Raw genomic sequence first — 17,402 nt, 5'->3', positions numbered from 1 at the left:
CTTGGTTTTTATGCATCTTTATGCATGTTTTTTTTCCCATTGTAAGTGTCAGTTGACGCCTTGTATGGTTAATAATTGAATTCTCATTAAACCGCGCGTCTCCCATTCAGGCATGTGGTTATGTCAGGCAGGATCGAGGCCCACGGCTCACTTAATGCATGTTCTCAGGCCCGAGCTGTTCAGTCTCTTCCGCTCTCAGCACCCCGCAAGGGGCAGTTTGCTCAGAAAATGGTGGGGGTGGGGGGTAAAAGGTCATGACATCTCGTGCCTCTCTCTGGACGAAGTGAGGATGTGGGGCGTAGGAAGAGCATGCTGGGAAAACAGGATTGCACCGTAAATCATTGGGTTTGTGTGAAACAGCCCTGTGGCTGAATCGACCGGCCTGAGACTCTAATCCTTTAATACCTTTGCATTCTGACCACTGTCTGATATCCCTGTTTTTGCTTTTCCCCTCATCTTATACATTATCACCTGGCTTTGTGGTTCGGCCAGTCGATGAGCGCTGCCGAGATGGAACTTATATCTGCTATTATATCTGAAGGGGAAGCAGTTGTACTCTAAACCTGGGTATGCATGTACTTTAAAGATGGAGAATGAGATGATGATGTCATCCAGTTATTATGTTTGTAATAATAGTGGCAATTTCTGCTCTCTGGCATATTATCTTAGATGGTAGAGGTGGGAGTGGTCAGCTTGTATCAAAGAAGAAATATCCACGGAAAATCTCCATACTGTCTTTGTTAGAGGTTTCAAACCCTCGTTCCACGTGTTCCACCAGACCTCGGAACGCTGAGGGTTTTGCGGAGGGGTTGGTTAATTCCAAAAATAAAACTGCAGATACCCATCGACTTGTATCGGGGTTTGGTCCCAGAATTGAGGAGTTTAGTCAGCCTGGACATATCTCGATCGTTATAGGAGAGAGGTCAAATGTACTGTATAACGTAAGATACCTAAACCTTTATAGTGGCAGCGCAATCAGATTTTGTTCTTGCCACATGGTTCGCGTGTGGCAGCATGTGCACGTTGACATCCAATATATCTGCTTCAGACCTCTCAGTGAATTTATGGGACTTAACTATGATCGGATGTTACTCAATAAGATGACAGTTGATTGTATTATTTTCTATTTTTATTTTTTTTTACCCCCCATGTTCACATGTTCTGTTCGCGTCTGAAAAAACATAAATGGTTAAACTTAAGAAATCCACGGGATGATCTGTTCCCCCGCCTCCCATCCGTTTTCCCAGTCCGTGAAATTCTGTGGTCCACAGACATCAAACGGTTGGGATCTCCTACTTAATTGTAACTGTAGCAAACTGTAACTGTTGTCAGTATGTAAACCTGCACTGTGGTAGCGCGTGGCTAACCGCTACGTGGCCTTTTGAAACATACCTGTGTCCGTACCCTGGGGTCAGTCTACACGGAGCACAGAGGGCATGGGGGGTGGGGCGGGGGGGGTCACTGAGACATTCCGTGTGGGTCGTCTCGTCTCCGGCTTTTTACGACGAGCGCTGTTTTGACTCCTTAAGCCGTTAGCTAAGCATAGACAACCATACCAACCCTCTTTTTTTTTTCCCATGATCCACTCCTGTCTGCTAAGGAAATATATAGAAATTAAATTAAATTACAGCTGGGTACTTTCCAGGATTTGACAAATTAACTGCACAATAGGGACACTGTTTGTTCAGCCTGTGTGTCTTTACTGGCATCTTTTTCAAGGTGGTGCTCTGCTGGAAACTCTAGAGTGGGATTAACACGTGCGCACACACATAAATACACGTGCATGCATCTATACAGACACGTGCACACACATGTTCTATGATAATCCACCGAATTCTTAGGCTCTGGAGACCATATGTATCTATATGGAGGGTTACTGTGATAGGAAGAGCTCTTCTGGGGTGATAAGTGCCCCCTCCACAGTGAGGGCCTGCACAGCATCACAGGCGTCACAGTTCGGCCCTCTCCAGTGACGCCGGCACTGGAATCCAGCCTCGTTTCGGCCCGGCTCCATCTCACACAGTGTCCAGCTGTTCTGAGGCCATCAATCATCGCGGCTCAAAGGCCGGCAGAGTTATGGCTCTCACCTTTGGCAGCGAACCAGCTCTGGCTGCGGGGCCGTTTGCGCAGCGGAGGCCAGCGCTGATAAGGTTGTGACACAGGGGCTCCCCCGGCGTTCCCGCGTAGCCCGCGTACGCGGAGGTGGGACACCGGCTCCCCCCCGGACCTGCCGTAAATTACCGCGGGGGAGCTCGATGCCTTTTCCAGACGTTTGGGAGAGGGAGTGGGGGGACGGGCCCCAGAAAAATAGGCCCCTGTTGACAGAGCAGGGCTGCTAAATAAAGAAGGCGGCTGGTTCCTGTGGCGCATGAATGGCCGTATGGTGGGTGGGGACATGCCTGGGGAAATGCGATGTTGATTGGCATGGGGAGGGGCTTATCCCCGGTGAGACATGGGTTCCACCGCGGCTGCTTAGAGCTCAACTGAACAAAGCATCCCAGTTTGCTCAGAGGTACAGAGCGACATTTACCTGGTTTACAGTAGAAGTGCAGCTGTAATATTGCAAGGACCATGATAGCCAGCTGGTTTGGGACCATCAGTAAGATATGCTAAAATATTTAGCAATTTTAATGATTGTTCCTATTCAAGATTATCTAGTACATGTTACAAAATCAGTCTGTTTACCAATGCTGCTTTTGTATAAGCTCTGCACACACTGCCTGAGCCATTCATAATAATTTTTGTCCTTGCTGTCGAACTGATGGACAGTGTGTGAGAAGTGTAACAAAAACGAGCGAGAAGGAGAAAAGTGAACATGAACTGGTCAACAAAGGAAATCCCACAATATTGTGGATCCCATAGAGATGGTGTTGAGCAAAAGCAAGTGATTTTGTTGACATGAGACAAACTTCAAGTCACTGTCCACAAGGCTGTCAGTGTTGAGCTATATGGGAACAGGTTATAGGTTTGCATAGATCACATTTGAGGACCAAATTGTCCCCAAAGTGTAGTAAAACCTGAAATTTCCCTACTTTTGGGGACATCTTTTGAGGTCCCCATTTTGATAACCTCAGTTTTATAAATATCTGTGAATGCAATCAAAAAAGTAAAAATGCCAAAAGTCTTGTATTTGGGTTGGTTACTTATGGTTAAGGTTAGGGATGGGTAGGGGTTAAGGGTGTCGTGATTGGGATGAGAGATTCCATAGCAATCCCCATTTAGATAGGAAGACCAACGTGTGTGTGTGTGTCTGTGTCTGTGTCTGTGTGTGTGTGTGTGTCCAACCCGACCATCCCAATACGGGCTTTAACATAACCCTAACAAATGAGGAAAGCCAGTGCAAAGCCTCCTTCAAGGGCCCCATTCCCACAGATTTAAATGGAGGCTAATTCAGCTTCACAGGCAAGTCTCTTGTGGCAGATTGTCTGATTGCCTGCTAATGCCACGTTAACTCCTCGCCCGCCCTGCCCCCCACTCCCTGCAGCTGTAACACAGGCCTAGTCACGGAAAACTTTGCAAGGCAAACATGGCTGTCTCCATGCCTGAGGTGACCCCCAAGGCCTGAGCAATCAATTCCGCACAAAGGAGCCCATTCCTGACATCGACTCGCGATCCTAGTCAGTAGATTCCTGGTGGCTGGTCACAGAAAAAAACGGCACCGTTGGTGGTTATTCAAAGCCTAACCCTTTCCCCCAATGATGTCATCATGAATTCCAGTACTGGTTTTGCAGTTGCATCATCACCAAAACAACCAAAGTTTAGCGGCTTGGTTCTGCTCCATGCATCTCGCCTCCCGCCTTCAAGGCAGTTACTCTTATTTCTGTCAGATGCTCGACCGCTAGCAAAATTTCAATTTCAGTCATCTCCTCTATAACAAGTTCTTACACGTCAATTCTGTCCTTCAGCTGTTGTTAAAGAAACATGTCCTTCACAATCTACTAATAGTATAGCGGTATTTTTTCCACTTTTACCATTTCAAAATTTTTGTTTCGGTATAAAACTTTGAATGCATGTTGTTTTTTTCCCTTTCGGGGTTAGCTATACGCCGGAATGTTACATAATGTTTGCGGTAGGCAAGCTGAATGTGTTAAAAATAATTTGGCCTGTCTGAAGTTCTCCATTATAATGACTAGGTACAGCTTCAGTTAGCCTTTAGCTGCTTTGATTCAGCTGGCGGGGAGAGCTGGTCACTCCCTCCCTGCAGTGTACAGCCTTTGTGATCCCTAACCTCCAGGGGTCACTGGTATCAGAATATGGATTTTGGGCACCGGAGGGGCCTCTAGAGACCGGGCTGCCTATGCGCACTGTGTGAGGGGGCGAGTTTGCTTCCCCGGCCAGGACCAGTGTGAGAGAACCAGAGCCTCCTAATGATTATGATTCACTTTCAGATATGTGTGGGCTTCAGCGTGAGTCATCTGTCTTCCAGCGGCCTGTAATTGCCATCTGGAGAGGACTGCAGTTCAGTCACTGTGGCTGGGCAACGTGTCCAAAGTGTGCTGTAGAGAGAACACGGACCTGTACCGAACGGGGGCCGATTGCCCCCCACGGCCGGTAGCATGCGCAGCATCCCGCTAGCATGACGGACGTGGCCCCAAGCCCCCACCATGCCCTGCTCTCCATAGAGTCAGCGTGATGCCCTGCTTTTTAAATTCCCCCCAGACGCCGCAGGGTGTTTTGAAACAGCTGAAGTCTTTAGTTCTTCAGAATTTAACTGGGCCGTACCCGGTTATTGCAGCTGGCCGGAGGACGCAATGTCAGAAACGGCTGCCAGTGACGTTGGCATGCAAACAGAGCGAAGGGGATAAACATGCTAACGTGGCGTGATTTGTATAGTAAAATGTGCCGTGAAGATAACTGGAGTAAACAAGCAATCTAAGCAGGAGTAAACATGGAGTAAACAAGCAATCTAAGCAGGAGTAAACATGGAGTAAACAAGCAATCTAAGCTGGAATAAACATGCAGTAAACAAGCAATCTAAGCATCTGTGAGTATAGTCCACCTGGCACCAGCATAAGATGATAAAATATTCCTGTGAGAGCCAGGGCTTATTTTAAAAAAGAGAGGGGATCCTTCACACATCCTTCACACATCCTCCTTTCGAACTGGCTGCTGGTGTCCGTCCACCTGTGGCCCTGACCAGGATGGATGTTCATATCTATCTATCTGTCTCCGTGATTCCCGGGAGCTCCCAGGCTTTATTCCCCGAATGTGTACTCATTCAGCAAAGCGATGAGGTAATCGCCTGACAGACCCGTAAGCCTGGCGCTTTCCGTGAGCGTTCATTCCATTTAATGTGCTACTTCCCTGACTACAGCAAACCCTCAGATCCATCAACATGTCCTCCCGTCCACTTAAACACGGCCGCCGTGCGAACGGCCTCACGGTCAGATTCATGCACAAGTGCCCGTAAGTTATTAACAGTCTGGCTATTCATCCAGATGGATGGATGTTTCTGGCAAATTCTTGTGTTGTATTGCAGACCCCAGCGTTCCGTCACGCCGGTGCACAGTCATTGCGGAGGCGGTTATTCTGACCACCATTTTGTCTTGTCGCTGTGCATTTTCTTCACCGTCCGTCTCACACGTGGTTGCAATTTTGTTCATGTACCAGTTGATTTTTCTCAAGGATGCAGATGCAAATTCACGAAAAAAATATATTATAATGGCACTAAGGTTAGGGGGCGTAGTGTAACTAAATAGCTTTGTGCTGGTCGCCCTCAGGTAGGATGAATTTTAATGTGCCTGCGAGTGTGTTATTTGCTGTGAGTGTGTTATTTGCTGTGAGTGTGTTATTTGCAGGCTGTGTGGTGCACACATTTCTACCAACCTTCCAGTCCCAGTTAAGGATTCACCATGCAAGAGTAAGGCTTTCCCTAGTCTGACTGGCTAACCCAACCGTGTGGCATAGGGTGGGGAGGAGAGAATGGAAACTTTTATTTGGGTAGGAAACCGGAGAAGGGTTTATCTAAACGGTGCCTAGGAATGATACCAGAAGACACCAATTTTTAGAAAATGAGACGGGTGTATGGTCTTGGGACGGGCCACCCCTGGGGATAAGGTTGGGCGTCAGGTTCTCCACGTGTTCGGGCCAGAAGAAAAAAACAGAAGTCTTTGCTGTAATATGTGTTAATAAGGCCCCAGTGAAGCGAATGAATGGGCTGGTCGCCTTCAGCAGCTGAGTTGCATGAGTACTAACAATGGGTACTTTACCCATTTCCTTTGGCATTTATTAAGCTTTCATGATATTATTATGAAAATATTTTATAGTAGAGTTTAACTAAAGGTTAATAATCATGCCAAACATTCCTGAAATCCATTGTTTAATAGAATTTAATGGAATCCTGATTGATTTTATTTTTCTCAGATGTATGTAGCATAAGCCTTTGAAGCCTTAGTGTAGAAAGGCTATCATCTATGGTTCAGATACAGCTGAGCTTCAAAACCCGGGTACCAAAACGAAGTAGGGGTGTAGGAACCGAAGGGGGACTTGGGGGTGACCCCCCCCCCCCCCCCCCCATACTTAATTTGGCTTCATTCGTCCACCCCCAAGAAAAATAGACCTTCATATTTAAATACTTGTCATGCCCCTCCCCCCTCTAGTATTGAACTCTATCCTACGCCCTTGACTGTAAGAGTATTATTTTTTTTCTTAATTTCCTACTGATGCACTTCCTCAGTTTCCAGCAGGTAGGGGTTGTGGCGTATCTGTGTGCTTCATTAACGAGGGGTACCCGGTCGTGAATCCGGCCTCTTTGTGGCCGCGAGCCGCTGTCCCAGCCCGCGATGATTTACCGCGCTCGCCCCTCGCTGTTTACAAAAGCTGCCGTGTTTTATCGCTTACGTTCCGCCCCCAGCGTCTCCCGGTTTTTCGCTTAGGGCTCCCAGATGAAAAGCCCTAAGATGATGGCAGCCCACAGTGTTTCCCTGCACCCCGCCGCCCACCGTTACGGCCGCGCTTGTGGAAATAGCTGGGCTTCTCTGAGCCGTGCCCCCACGTATGCGTTCTGCCCCGGTCTCTGGCGCCGTGATTTACGGTGTGGGCTGGTCCAAGCTATCCTCCTGCGTTAGCGTGCCGGTGTTTAATTTTCACAGGCATCGGCCTTTAGGAAAAAGCAGCTTTACCCCCCACCCATTCCTATAAACAAAAAACTGCTCTGCAGTAATAATTGTGAAGAAGGCTTTGCACTGAATACTGTAAGTGTGACATATTTGAGCACTCACAGGAATACACTGTTAAGCAGGAAATGGACAAAAAATTAGTTTAAAACACTTATAGACTGACCCTTTGAGAACTTTTGTGTATCTGTAGTGTCAAAAGTGTCTAAGGGCAATTTTAAATAAAGATAATTACTTTTAAAGAATTTACGATGTAATTGTACTGTAATGCATCATTCTTTTGTCAAAACAACTTTACTACTTCATGATCAAGCCTGGGGAATAATTTTCTGTGGAGGGCTATGTCCAGGCTTTCTGTCAGCAGGGACCATTTTTAATAATTATTTTTATACCCTATGAAGGCTACAAAAATAAACTTGTTCTTTTTTTGAGAGCCTCATCGTTGTTGTGTGCTGGTATGGAAGTAGCAGTTGTCGTGGGATAAAAAGTTAACCTGTGCAGGTCAGTAAATGAAGCTCAACATATTGGCTTCTGGCCAGGTTTGTAGGAGATATATGTAGAAATATTATTTTGAAATGGAATAATGGACGTCTGGAAAGTAAACACCTGCATTGTGAGAATCCAGAATCGTGGAGCGTCTTAATTACGGTTCCGTGAACCTTCTTGGTACGAAGGGTGTCCGGCTGGCCTGCAATTGTGGAGCTGATGAGCTGAAATATACAGTTACCAGATGGACGTTAGGGAGGAGAAGGAGGTGGGAGAGAAGCAGGAATTTCCCGATCCAGTCCTGGGGGACCCACAGACCGTCCACGTTTTTGTTCCCTCCCAGCTCCTGGTAAATATGTACTGTCTGGTAGGGAACTGAGAGGGAGCAAAAATGTGGACAGTCTGTGGGTCCCCCAGGACTGGATTTGGTAGCAATGTCCTAGTTTATCATTTTGGGTTGGTTTACATTGGTTTGGGCCTGGGACCTGATTTCTTGACCAAATGAATTATCTTTGTTCATGCTGAATTGTCTTCTGCCCATAATGGCTGCCTTGCTGTACAAAAGGGCACAACTGAGTGTTTTTTCATTTATTTTTTTCCTTTCATTTTGTGATATTGAAATTTTGCATTGGGGTGGCACAGTGGTGCAGTGGTTTGCACTATCGACTCACACCGTTGGGACCTGGGTTCGTGTCATTCTTGCCCCGCCCCAAATATCAAGGATACATCGGTTGCATCCTCTCTGAACGAGACCAATGCCATGATTCATTACGGCCCAAGTTCATTCTTGGGAGGCAAGTTAGCAAGACCGGTCTTGCCAAGACCACAAGTATGATCTTTGCGTTCTTGGTATTGAGAAACACCCCTTGTATTTTAGTGTCACATATTCACATAAGAGTTAAATGAAGCACGTGTGAGGGATTGGCACAGCTAAAAAAAAAAAAAAAAAAAAGTGCATATATACAATATAAAATGTTAGTAAATAGCTCACTGTAGTTAACCCAAAGGTGTCAGGAAAAAATAAAGAAATACAGAAAAAATTCTTGTATATAGCAGAGTCAGGATCGAAGCACTGTCAGATAGCTTCAGAACTGTAGCACATTTCGTGTACTTACTTTATTAATAGTTTTATACGCACACTAACGATGAGTAAAGGCTGGTCACCTGACCCTGGTCAATGGGCTGGTCACCTGACCCTGGTCATTATGGGATGATGTTGGATGAAGCTGGATATTTGATGCGATGAGAGGTCTTGAGGTAAATAATTGTGGAAAAAGGGGAGACACTGGAAAGGGTGCTGCTGCTTAGGCTTGCACAGGGAGTGACGTGTGTATTGTGCTCGGAATGCTTTTCTTTGTTGACTCTTTAGTTAGTGTACATTTTGAGTCGAGTAGTGTTACCTATCATTCCGAATTATTGATTTTTATACTGACCCCATTGTTGTGTGTGCCCCCCCCTCCCCGTCCTACAGATTAAGACTGGCAAAACGGAAAAGGAGATGCAGTGCTCGCTGCTGAAGAGCCTGCAGTTCCTCGAGCGGTACATGTACCTCATCCTGTTCAACACCTACTTGCACCTGGAAAAGAAGGACTCCTGGCAGCGGTCTTTCAGCCAGTGGATGTACCAGGTGAGCGCCCTCCGGTGGACGCTGGCGTGCAACTTGGGCCTGCTCTCTCTCTCTCTATCTCGAAGCCTCTCAGGAACATCTCCTTGAAGTTGAGAGGAAGTGGGTTTTGGGTATATTTTACAGTGTTTTAAGGCATTTATTCTGTCGTTTTGCATATTTTCTTCCCTCTTACATTTTTCTCACTTTAGAAATCAAATCCATGTGAAATACGACGTAATTCCACTTTTTCTGTGAGGAAATGTGTGGCTGTCTTCCAAATGAGTCTCATACAGTACATGTAGTCCTCTCTCTCTCCTGATCTCTCTCTCTCTCTCCCTCTCTTACTGTCTTTCTCTTTTCCTCTCTCCCTCTCTCTTTCATCATCTCTCTCCCAGTCTCCCTACCTTTATGCAGAATATTTGCCAGATATTTCTAGCACATTAATAGCTTTGCGTGTGTAAATATTTGCACTAAAGCAGAGATGTCACTGTAGTAAATGCTTCCAAAAATATTGAGACTGTACCTTTTGGTTGTGCGCAGTGCGCAAATGTCAGTTGAAACGTTTCTGCATTTGTGCGTTTTGTGAATGATGTAGCCTGTATTTCCACAGAGTGCAGTGCAGAAACTGAGGGGGTGTAAGTCGCATGTTAATCACCCTGTCCCCCCCCCCCCCACCTTTTTTAAATTTTACAAGCTTATTTTGGTGCCGCCGTATGCCATTCCCCCACGTCCTGAACTCCATAAAGCATGGCAGCCCATTCTTTGTTGCCGTGTCCATCGCCTGGCTTGGTCTGGCCAGCTGTTCTCGCACAGAAAGGCTCTGCCTTTACGGGCATTCCTAACAAGTGACCCCATCCACTGGGCTGCGTCCCGTCTGGAATATTATTCAACACTTAACAGTCCCTTTTTGTTTTTAAGTTCATTCAGTAAGGCTCTGAGAAGTGCTCCGCAAATTAATTATATTCACAAAACATTTCCAGTTTTCATGAACTGGGGCGCGGTTCTACGGAGCATATTTATCTGACTGTTTTTGCTTCCTGTTTGGATTAATCAAAATGTTTGTTAATAGGAGATTAACATCGCTGATTTCTGACGTTAAAGTTCCCATAATGTTTATGGAAACGGTCACAAAATTCTTGTTTTTTTTTTAGTATGGATAGAAGTCAGAAGTGCCTTCTGAAAGGATCAATACATTTTATTATGATCAGATTCATAGGAGATACTAGAATAGCTTCAGTTCGACACTGGTGTGTTGTATTCAGTGTGCGATCTGTCAAAGCTGGAGTGCCCTAGATCATCGTAATTAAGGCACTCTGATAATATTTCATTAAAACTTTTTTTTTCCTTAAGGAACATTTCGGTAGGACTCAAGTATTACCACAAAGTGTCATGTTTTCCTCCAGTATACAAGGAAAGCAGAACGTATGGGTCATTTCCGTTACGATACTAGAAAACATTCTGACTGCTGCTGACGCCACGGCCTACGCAGGAAAATATGAGCCAGGCGTAATTTAAACCAGCTAGCTAATGGGAAGCTCCCTTTTCACGGCTGTGATTTATTTGGAGTATCTTGGCTGTTCCTTATTAGCAAGCGGCAGCTAAGGATCCATATGTGGTAGCCACGCATCTGCGTTGATGCATAAGACAACCAGTGAGTTCATGTATGTCATTGGAAAAGGAGAAAACTCACTTCTCATTGCTGAGCTACAATGGCTGACCGATCATAATTCCATAATTCCATCTACCCTGACTTTCAAAGGCTCATTTCTACCCTCACTGGTATCTTTATTCATAGCCTTGGGTTTGGTGACACGGTCTTAATGAAATAAGGTGTCTAAATCTGATCCCTTTGAAGTTTGTTTAAAGAAAACCTTCAATTTGTGTTTTTTTTCCCCACTGGGACCCAACTGTATAATTTCCGACCCGTTGATTACATTTCCCTTGGGGTTAATCGAGAGGCTTTGGGCGTCACTGGTGATTATTTAGTATAATACTGGTATAGATATAGACTGGAAAAGTACTTTCACAAAATACGTCTCGTTAGGAAACTGCTTAGAAGTATTTCACCAGTGATGAATGTCGGACGATATCCGAATGTGGCACACTTAGTTGAGAATGCCAGGTATATTTAATGAAGTACAAATGACAGTCAGTATTAGGTACTAAAACTCGGTGTGGTAAATAGTCATTTACAGAAGGAAATGTGGTCCTTGAATTGAAAGGTGACATTGCTGTCTTTTACATACTGTATGCTGTAATAATAGAAGCCTGTGCGACTTTTGCACAACACAAGGTGCCGTACTTTTGGCGTTTCAAGAAAAATACCAAAACTACGGTACTTCAAGTGTTAGTTTTCTGCTGGTGCAAAAACTCTGCCTACGCTCTCTGAGCCAGTCATAATCATTTTCATCCTTACTGTTCATCATTTTGAGAAAAATTTATTTTGAACTCCTTTTTTTGCTTTATAAATATTCCATTATCCATTACAACAAAGGGTTTAATTTTTTTTCAATATTGTTGCGCCCTAGTATATTATACCAAATACTGTAGTATTTTGCCATCCTGATCTTATTCTGGTTCTTCTGACCAGATAGCAATTAAAGTTTGGGTCCCTTCATTTATCCATGCATACATTATTACTATTACTTTTTTCCAGTTCAAGTTTTTTTTTTCCAAGACAGGGGTTGTATTGTGTGTCAGAAGCAGACTATTTGCATAAGCAATTGACAAAGAACACGTTTGCAAGTCCCACTCCAAAGTACCAGATAAGTACTCCCAGCTGGTTTGGTGCTTTGGGTACTGGAAATTTTGGTATTGGTACTCGACTGGAAGTCAATGGGGAAAGTACTGAAAATACCTTACCAAAAGTACCATCAAGGTAATTCGTATGTGAATCTTTATGAATCTGACTGTCACTGCAGGACATGCTCCTTGTAATCAGCTCCATTGGGGTTGCTAATAAGTATTTGCAAATACAGATAGTGGGCATATTGATGTTCTGGATATGGGTGACCTCTTGGAGTGGAGCAGAGCCAATTTTGCTGAGAATATCCAGTGCCTCTGATCTCATATATTCCAGTAGACCACCCTACAGCAATATAATCCTTCCAAATTTCCGCAGAACCATGTCGATATTGCGGTAAAGATGCGTCCAATGCAGAAAATGGATCCGGAGACCTTGTGAACTTGGTAGCTCTCTCGTACAATTGGAGGTGGTCTTTCAAAGTCAAATATGTGCCAACAAACCTCCTCCTCCCCCCCCCCCCCCCCCCCAGGAAACTATGAACGAGCGCCTGAATAGATGCAGCCAGGCAGCAGTGACACGTCTACGTGAATACGTAGCTGTTAACGACTCCGGAGAGAAACGGCGTGATCTTTATAACGCCTTGACTTGGACCTGCCGGGTGAAGCCGGGCTGCATGGAAATAAATATTTACTTGATGCTTGTGTAATAGTGGCTGCTTCGAACTCGAGTCCTAGATGGGGGGTGGGGGTGGGTGTGGGGGTCAGGGTTAGTGCCCCCTGTGGCTTGACAACAGTATGCCGTGTAAACTAGGCAAGCTGTGACCCTCTTTAACGGTGTGTTTAATTTGCTGTCCAAGTCGGTCGCCGCCGACTCAGCCCGGGGGAGGGGTGACGACTTGTCAGGCTGTTGCCAGGTGTTGCTGAGGGGGGTCTTGTTTACGTGGTCCCAGTGGTGACCTTCCACTTGATGGCACGTGGTTCTCAGTCCTGTTCCTGGGGCTCGTTTTCATGGCGACGCAGCGTGATGTTTTCGCCGTTACCATAAATCCGTTGCATGGTTTGCATGCGTTTGCTTCAGTATCCTAGAAGGGGGCTGTTTCGTGTTAATCTTGCTCAAACATCAATTAATTGGTCATCAGTAGGTCCTCTTCTGTTATTAAAAATCACATGGTCTTTGTGTTTCTTTTCGGCCTGACGTTAAGATTCAAACGTAAACCGATTTTACTGTCCCTCAAAACATCTTTGTTTCACATGTTCAGAACTCCTATAGAGAAATGTATTATATTACAAACAAAGGTAGTGCAAATAAATGTAAGCTGTGAGCCTGCAGAGGTGTTTAATGGTTAGATGGGAACGTGAACATCATCAGAGCTGCCTTGTTATTGTTTCTGTTTAATGTTTGATGTCTTGATGTGGATTTATGTTAATCTTAAAATTTTATTACGTTAACCATCCTTCTGCAAATAATCTCAGTGAGAAACGTGCCTAAAAACACTGAACAGCAATCATGCTGTTGACATAGCATAGCATTCCAGTGGTGCACGTGATTGGGCACGTTCTGCAATGGCCTGTTTATCGTGTTCTCTAAGTAAAGGGAATGGTTTTAAAGGTGCCTTTCGAAAATGACAGGTGATTAGCCCAATTCATTGTTTACGTAGAGGTGGTGAATTCTGGAAGCCCTCTGACTGACGTCTCCGCTATCTTCTCTCTCTTAGGTGGCCACCAGTGCTGGGGTGTACTCCATCCTGGACCAGCTGGGCTTCTCGGAGTTTGAGAACCCCAAAGACACGCAGCTGTCACGGCTCCGCAGCCGCTGGCAGCAGCAGAGTAACCAGCCACTATCCTTCAGGGGCGAATTCCTCTGAGGTCTGGCCGAGCGTCTGTAGGGCCGCCTTCCAGTCGCATACTGAGATGCCTTCGATTGGCCAGATCCCATCCGCAGGGTTCCTGTGTCATGGAAAACAACGCCTCTGTAGGAAAGCTGCCAGTTCTGATACCTTATCATTTTTAAAGGATTTTTAACGTTCTTTTTAAGTAGAAGCGGCTGATTAACGAGAGAGGAAGTGTGAAGGAATAGCGGGGGGTGTTGATTATCCAATGGACACACAGAAGCTTAGAAATATTGGTTTTCCTTATAATCTCCTGTCAAAGCTATTCTGCAGCATCATCACTCCTAGCAGATGTTTACCTCATTCCATATGCTGGGCGCAGGCAGAGGGGAAGTACTTAGAATTAACAATTTAGAGTTTTAATTTACTACTTAATCTAATGTTACTGTATGTGGACATGTTGTCTCCCAATGTTTATTGCCTGTCATCAGTCATCATCATCAGTTTTTTTGAAAGAGATGGAATTACGGATACACTATGAGGCTACATTGTAAAATGTGCTTTACTTTAAATGTTACATTTATGTGCTGATTCCAGTCTTTCACAGAAATGTTGCTTGAGGAATTGCTAGTATTAGATCAAGTTATTAACGCATTTAAACAGACTTCTCAGTGTTATGTAAGCAAAGTCACGATACATCAGGCTTGTGACAAACTCTGTTTTTTTCAATGAATACAATCACAATAGTTCTCATTTTACTTTTGAGACCCCAGTTGTAAGACCAGAACTTAAAACATGTCTGCTTTTAATTTTATTCTGTATTTGCATGAAAAATTACATCATCTTTGTTTTTTTTAAGATTAAATGGACATATTTTGTACAAAAAGGCCTTTGATAGATATGCACATCAGTCATTTACACATTTTGTAAATAGGTCATAACAAAGTCTGCAAAAACATTTTTTCACATTTATATGCTAATTTTGGTTTCAAGCATTAAGGTACATGAACTAAATATCCGTAGCATAGTTATTTTAAACATCACAAACCCATTTTGCCAAAATGTGAGATGTTAACATGAAGGATGGAGATGGTGTCATTCCACACGTGTGATGTTTGTTGAGCAAATTTATGAATTTAAATAAGTCCAGATTTACAACATAATTACGTAATACATAATTACGTAATACGTAATTACTCCGATTCCTCAGAAGAGGGCCATCCCAGAAGATCACATGCAAGTGTCGCCACTGCAGTGAATGAGGACCATAAAGTCGCAGTTTAACAAACTTAAAAAGCGCTGAGGAACCATGGGATGAATTACGTGATGTTTATCAGAAAAGCGTCCTGCCTTGTAAAAATGGGAGCACTAAAACACTGCAATATGTGTAACGTGATAACCAAAAAAAAAAAATTTTTTACTAATTATAAGGAAAAAAATTCTTGGTAATTCAAATAGAAGTTACTTTAGTTTGGAGTTGAAGAGCCAGCCATGTTTTCCAGCTTCTTCTTTGACCATTTAAGTGTTTTATTTCGTCCCAAGTCTGCTTTGAATTAGGCCGGGGATTGAGGTTTTATTGTACATCCATGAGAATCTGGCTCCACTTCAGTCGACGGTGAAACGGCAGGACAGGGCTGAGGAGGTGTGGGGGGGGGGGGGGAGAAGAGAGATCTCCATGACTTGCTCCTATAAAGAGCCGTTTTGTTTTGTGACATCATCGGACTCACTGAAGTAATTAAATTACAGAGCATATGCCATTGACTTATAGCTGGAAACTGCTGATGCAGCAAAAAGCAGGAGGGGGATTGTCATGAGAGCTGGGGCATGTAACATCTGGGGTCTCATTTGCCTTTTATAATTATAATCCTATGAAGTCCACAGTCCAGGGCAAATAGGCCCAACTTTTCAGATGCATCCATTTACAGATGCTGCTTTCTATGTACCGTACATGTGGGAGGACACATCATATGCATGGTCTTGCCATTTATTTTCCCTGCAAGTTTAACACAAAAATGTCTTATTTTTTACAGAAATGTATTATAAGCAATTTAAGTTCACATTGTCCGTCTACGGGTCTGCTGCTTTTGCAGGGTTTTCCTACAACAGTGATTTGGATGAAACAGTCTCATCATTACAGTGTCTGTGAAGAAACTGGGAAGATATTTAATTGGGTGTAAATTTCTTTTTGAGCTTGAATAATGGATGTTTTCACACATCTCCGTCGTCTGTGTCCCACACTCTACCCATGAAAAACGGCTGAATTCAAATGCCAGATATTTCTTTTAAATTTGGACGTTTTAAATTTTCTGCTAAGAGAGGCTTTAAAATGGCAATAATGTCAGACATACAGCTCTGTGCGGTCGCTGCAATGTTTTACATGGATGTTAAATGGCTTCTGTGATCTCCCAGTAAGAGGGAATGGATTCAAAATCGCCATTCATCCTCAAGTGAATTCTATATTTATACTAAAAGCAAATAAAATGCAGTGCCTTCTGAAAAGCTAGCCTTGTTGCTACTTTGGTAGGAAAGTCCACACTTTGTCGAGAGATGCCGGGTTGTATTAAATATTGGACATCATTGTATTTCATTTTACATTGCTACGTTTTTTTTTGCAAAATAAAAGATGAAAAAACGTTACAGCTGTGTGCCTCATGAAGCCGTGTGCTGTTCTTTCACGTAAATTCGATCTAGTCCCTTCATTTTGCATTTCAGTGGATCTTAGCTATCTCTGCACTGTTGACTTTTCCCACATCACATCTTCAGAGTGGCTTTCTCTTCAGCGTTCCTCCTCCGACTGGCAGATTTTCTTCCTTCGGCTACATCTGACGTGTCGCATGTTTCCAAGTCAGATGTCGGGCCAATATAAAGTTTGGCTGGACACCGTTCGCTCGGCCAGCGTGGAAACTCGGCCCATCGTCGCTATTTCCGCCGCGGATGGCTTAGAAACAAGACTTTCCACGGAGGCTATTTTCTCCACCACACACACAGATGCGGATCGTGACCAGTGTGCGTCGTCCGGCGTCAGAGCGCTGCTATATTTAGATAAGTGACATTCAGATAATTGGCATTTTCTGGGTTTTTTGGCCCATTTCTTTCTTAACTTTCTCCAAATTCATGCTGACATCGCTCCCTGAGCCGTTGGAAAGCTCCATCACCTGTGCATCCATGTTACCTCGTGACCTCAGACCAACGTCTCCGCTACCTTAGCGGATACATAATGCTAATTGGCGTTAAATGCAATTAGTATATAGCTAAGACTTGCCGAATGGTTATGTTTTTATGGGCTGATTTATTAATCCAAATAAGAGAAAAAACACCTTACACCTTAGCAAGCAGTTTATGAGATTTAGCTAAAAGCATATTTAGCTTTTCTGAACTCGTTATTTAAACATTCTTTACTCCTTAAGCACCCCCCTGTGGTGAAGGGGACACCAAGGAAACAAATGAAGCTGAAGTCATGTATAGCCCAGAGTACTATTATCTGTCTTTCCAATTGGTAATGCTGGAAATGGAAATAATAGTCCTATAGATTGAAAATCAATAGATCTTTGTCAAAAGTCCCAAATAGGGTGATAACCATTATAATCCATGTCAGGCAGGACACTATGAGCTACGACAGGG

The 17,402-nt window shown here is 44.1% G+C and overlaps 1 protein-coding gene across 6 annotated transcripts in view; it reads left to right on the top strand.

Annotated features, from left to right (window-relative positions):
• The window catches only part of pald1a (phosphatase domain containing paladin 1a), a 54,957-nt gene extending 38,539 nt beyond the window's left edge, over positions 1 to 16,418 (top strand). For all 6 annotated transcript variants that reach the window (XM_023808134.2, XM_023808131.2, XM_023808133.2 and 3 more), the window contains 2 exons: positions 9,073 to 9,228; positions 13,668 to 16,418. In XM_023808134.2, coding sequence (XP_023663902.2) covers positions 9,073 to 9,228; positions 13,668 to 13,817 — 306 coding nt within the window. In that variant the 3' untranslated portion in view covers positions 13,818 to 16,418. The remainder of the gene's footprint in view (positions 1 to 9,072; positions 9,229 to 13,667) is intronic.
• The last annotated feature ends 984 nt before the right edge of the window (positions 16,419 to 17,402 follow it).

Source organism: Paramormyrops kingsleyae, chromosome 20, assembly GCF_048594095.1.
Source record: "Paramormyrops kingsleyae isolate MSU_618 chromosome 20, PKINGS_0.4, whole genome shotgun sequence".
Taxonomy (NCBI): domain Eukaryota; kingdom Metazoa; phylum Chordata; class Actinopteri; order Osteoglossiformes; family Mormyridae; genus Paramormyrops; species Paramormyrops kingsleyae.
Note: the sequence above shows the minus strand (reverse complement) of the source record. Positions and strands in the feature narration are given on the sequence as shown.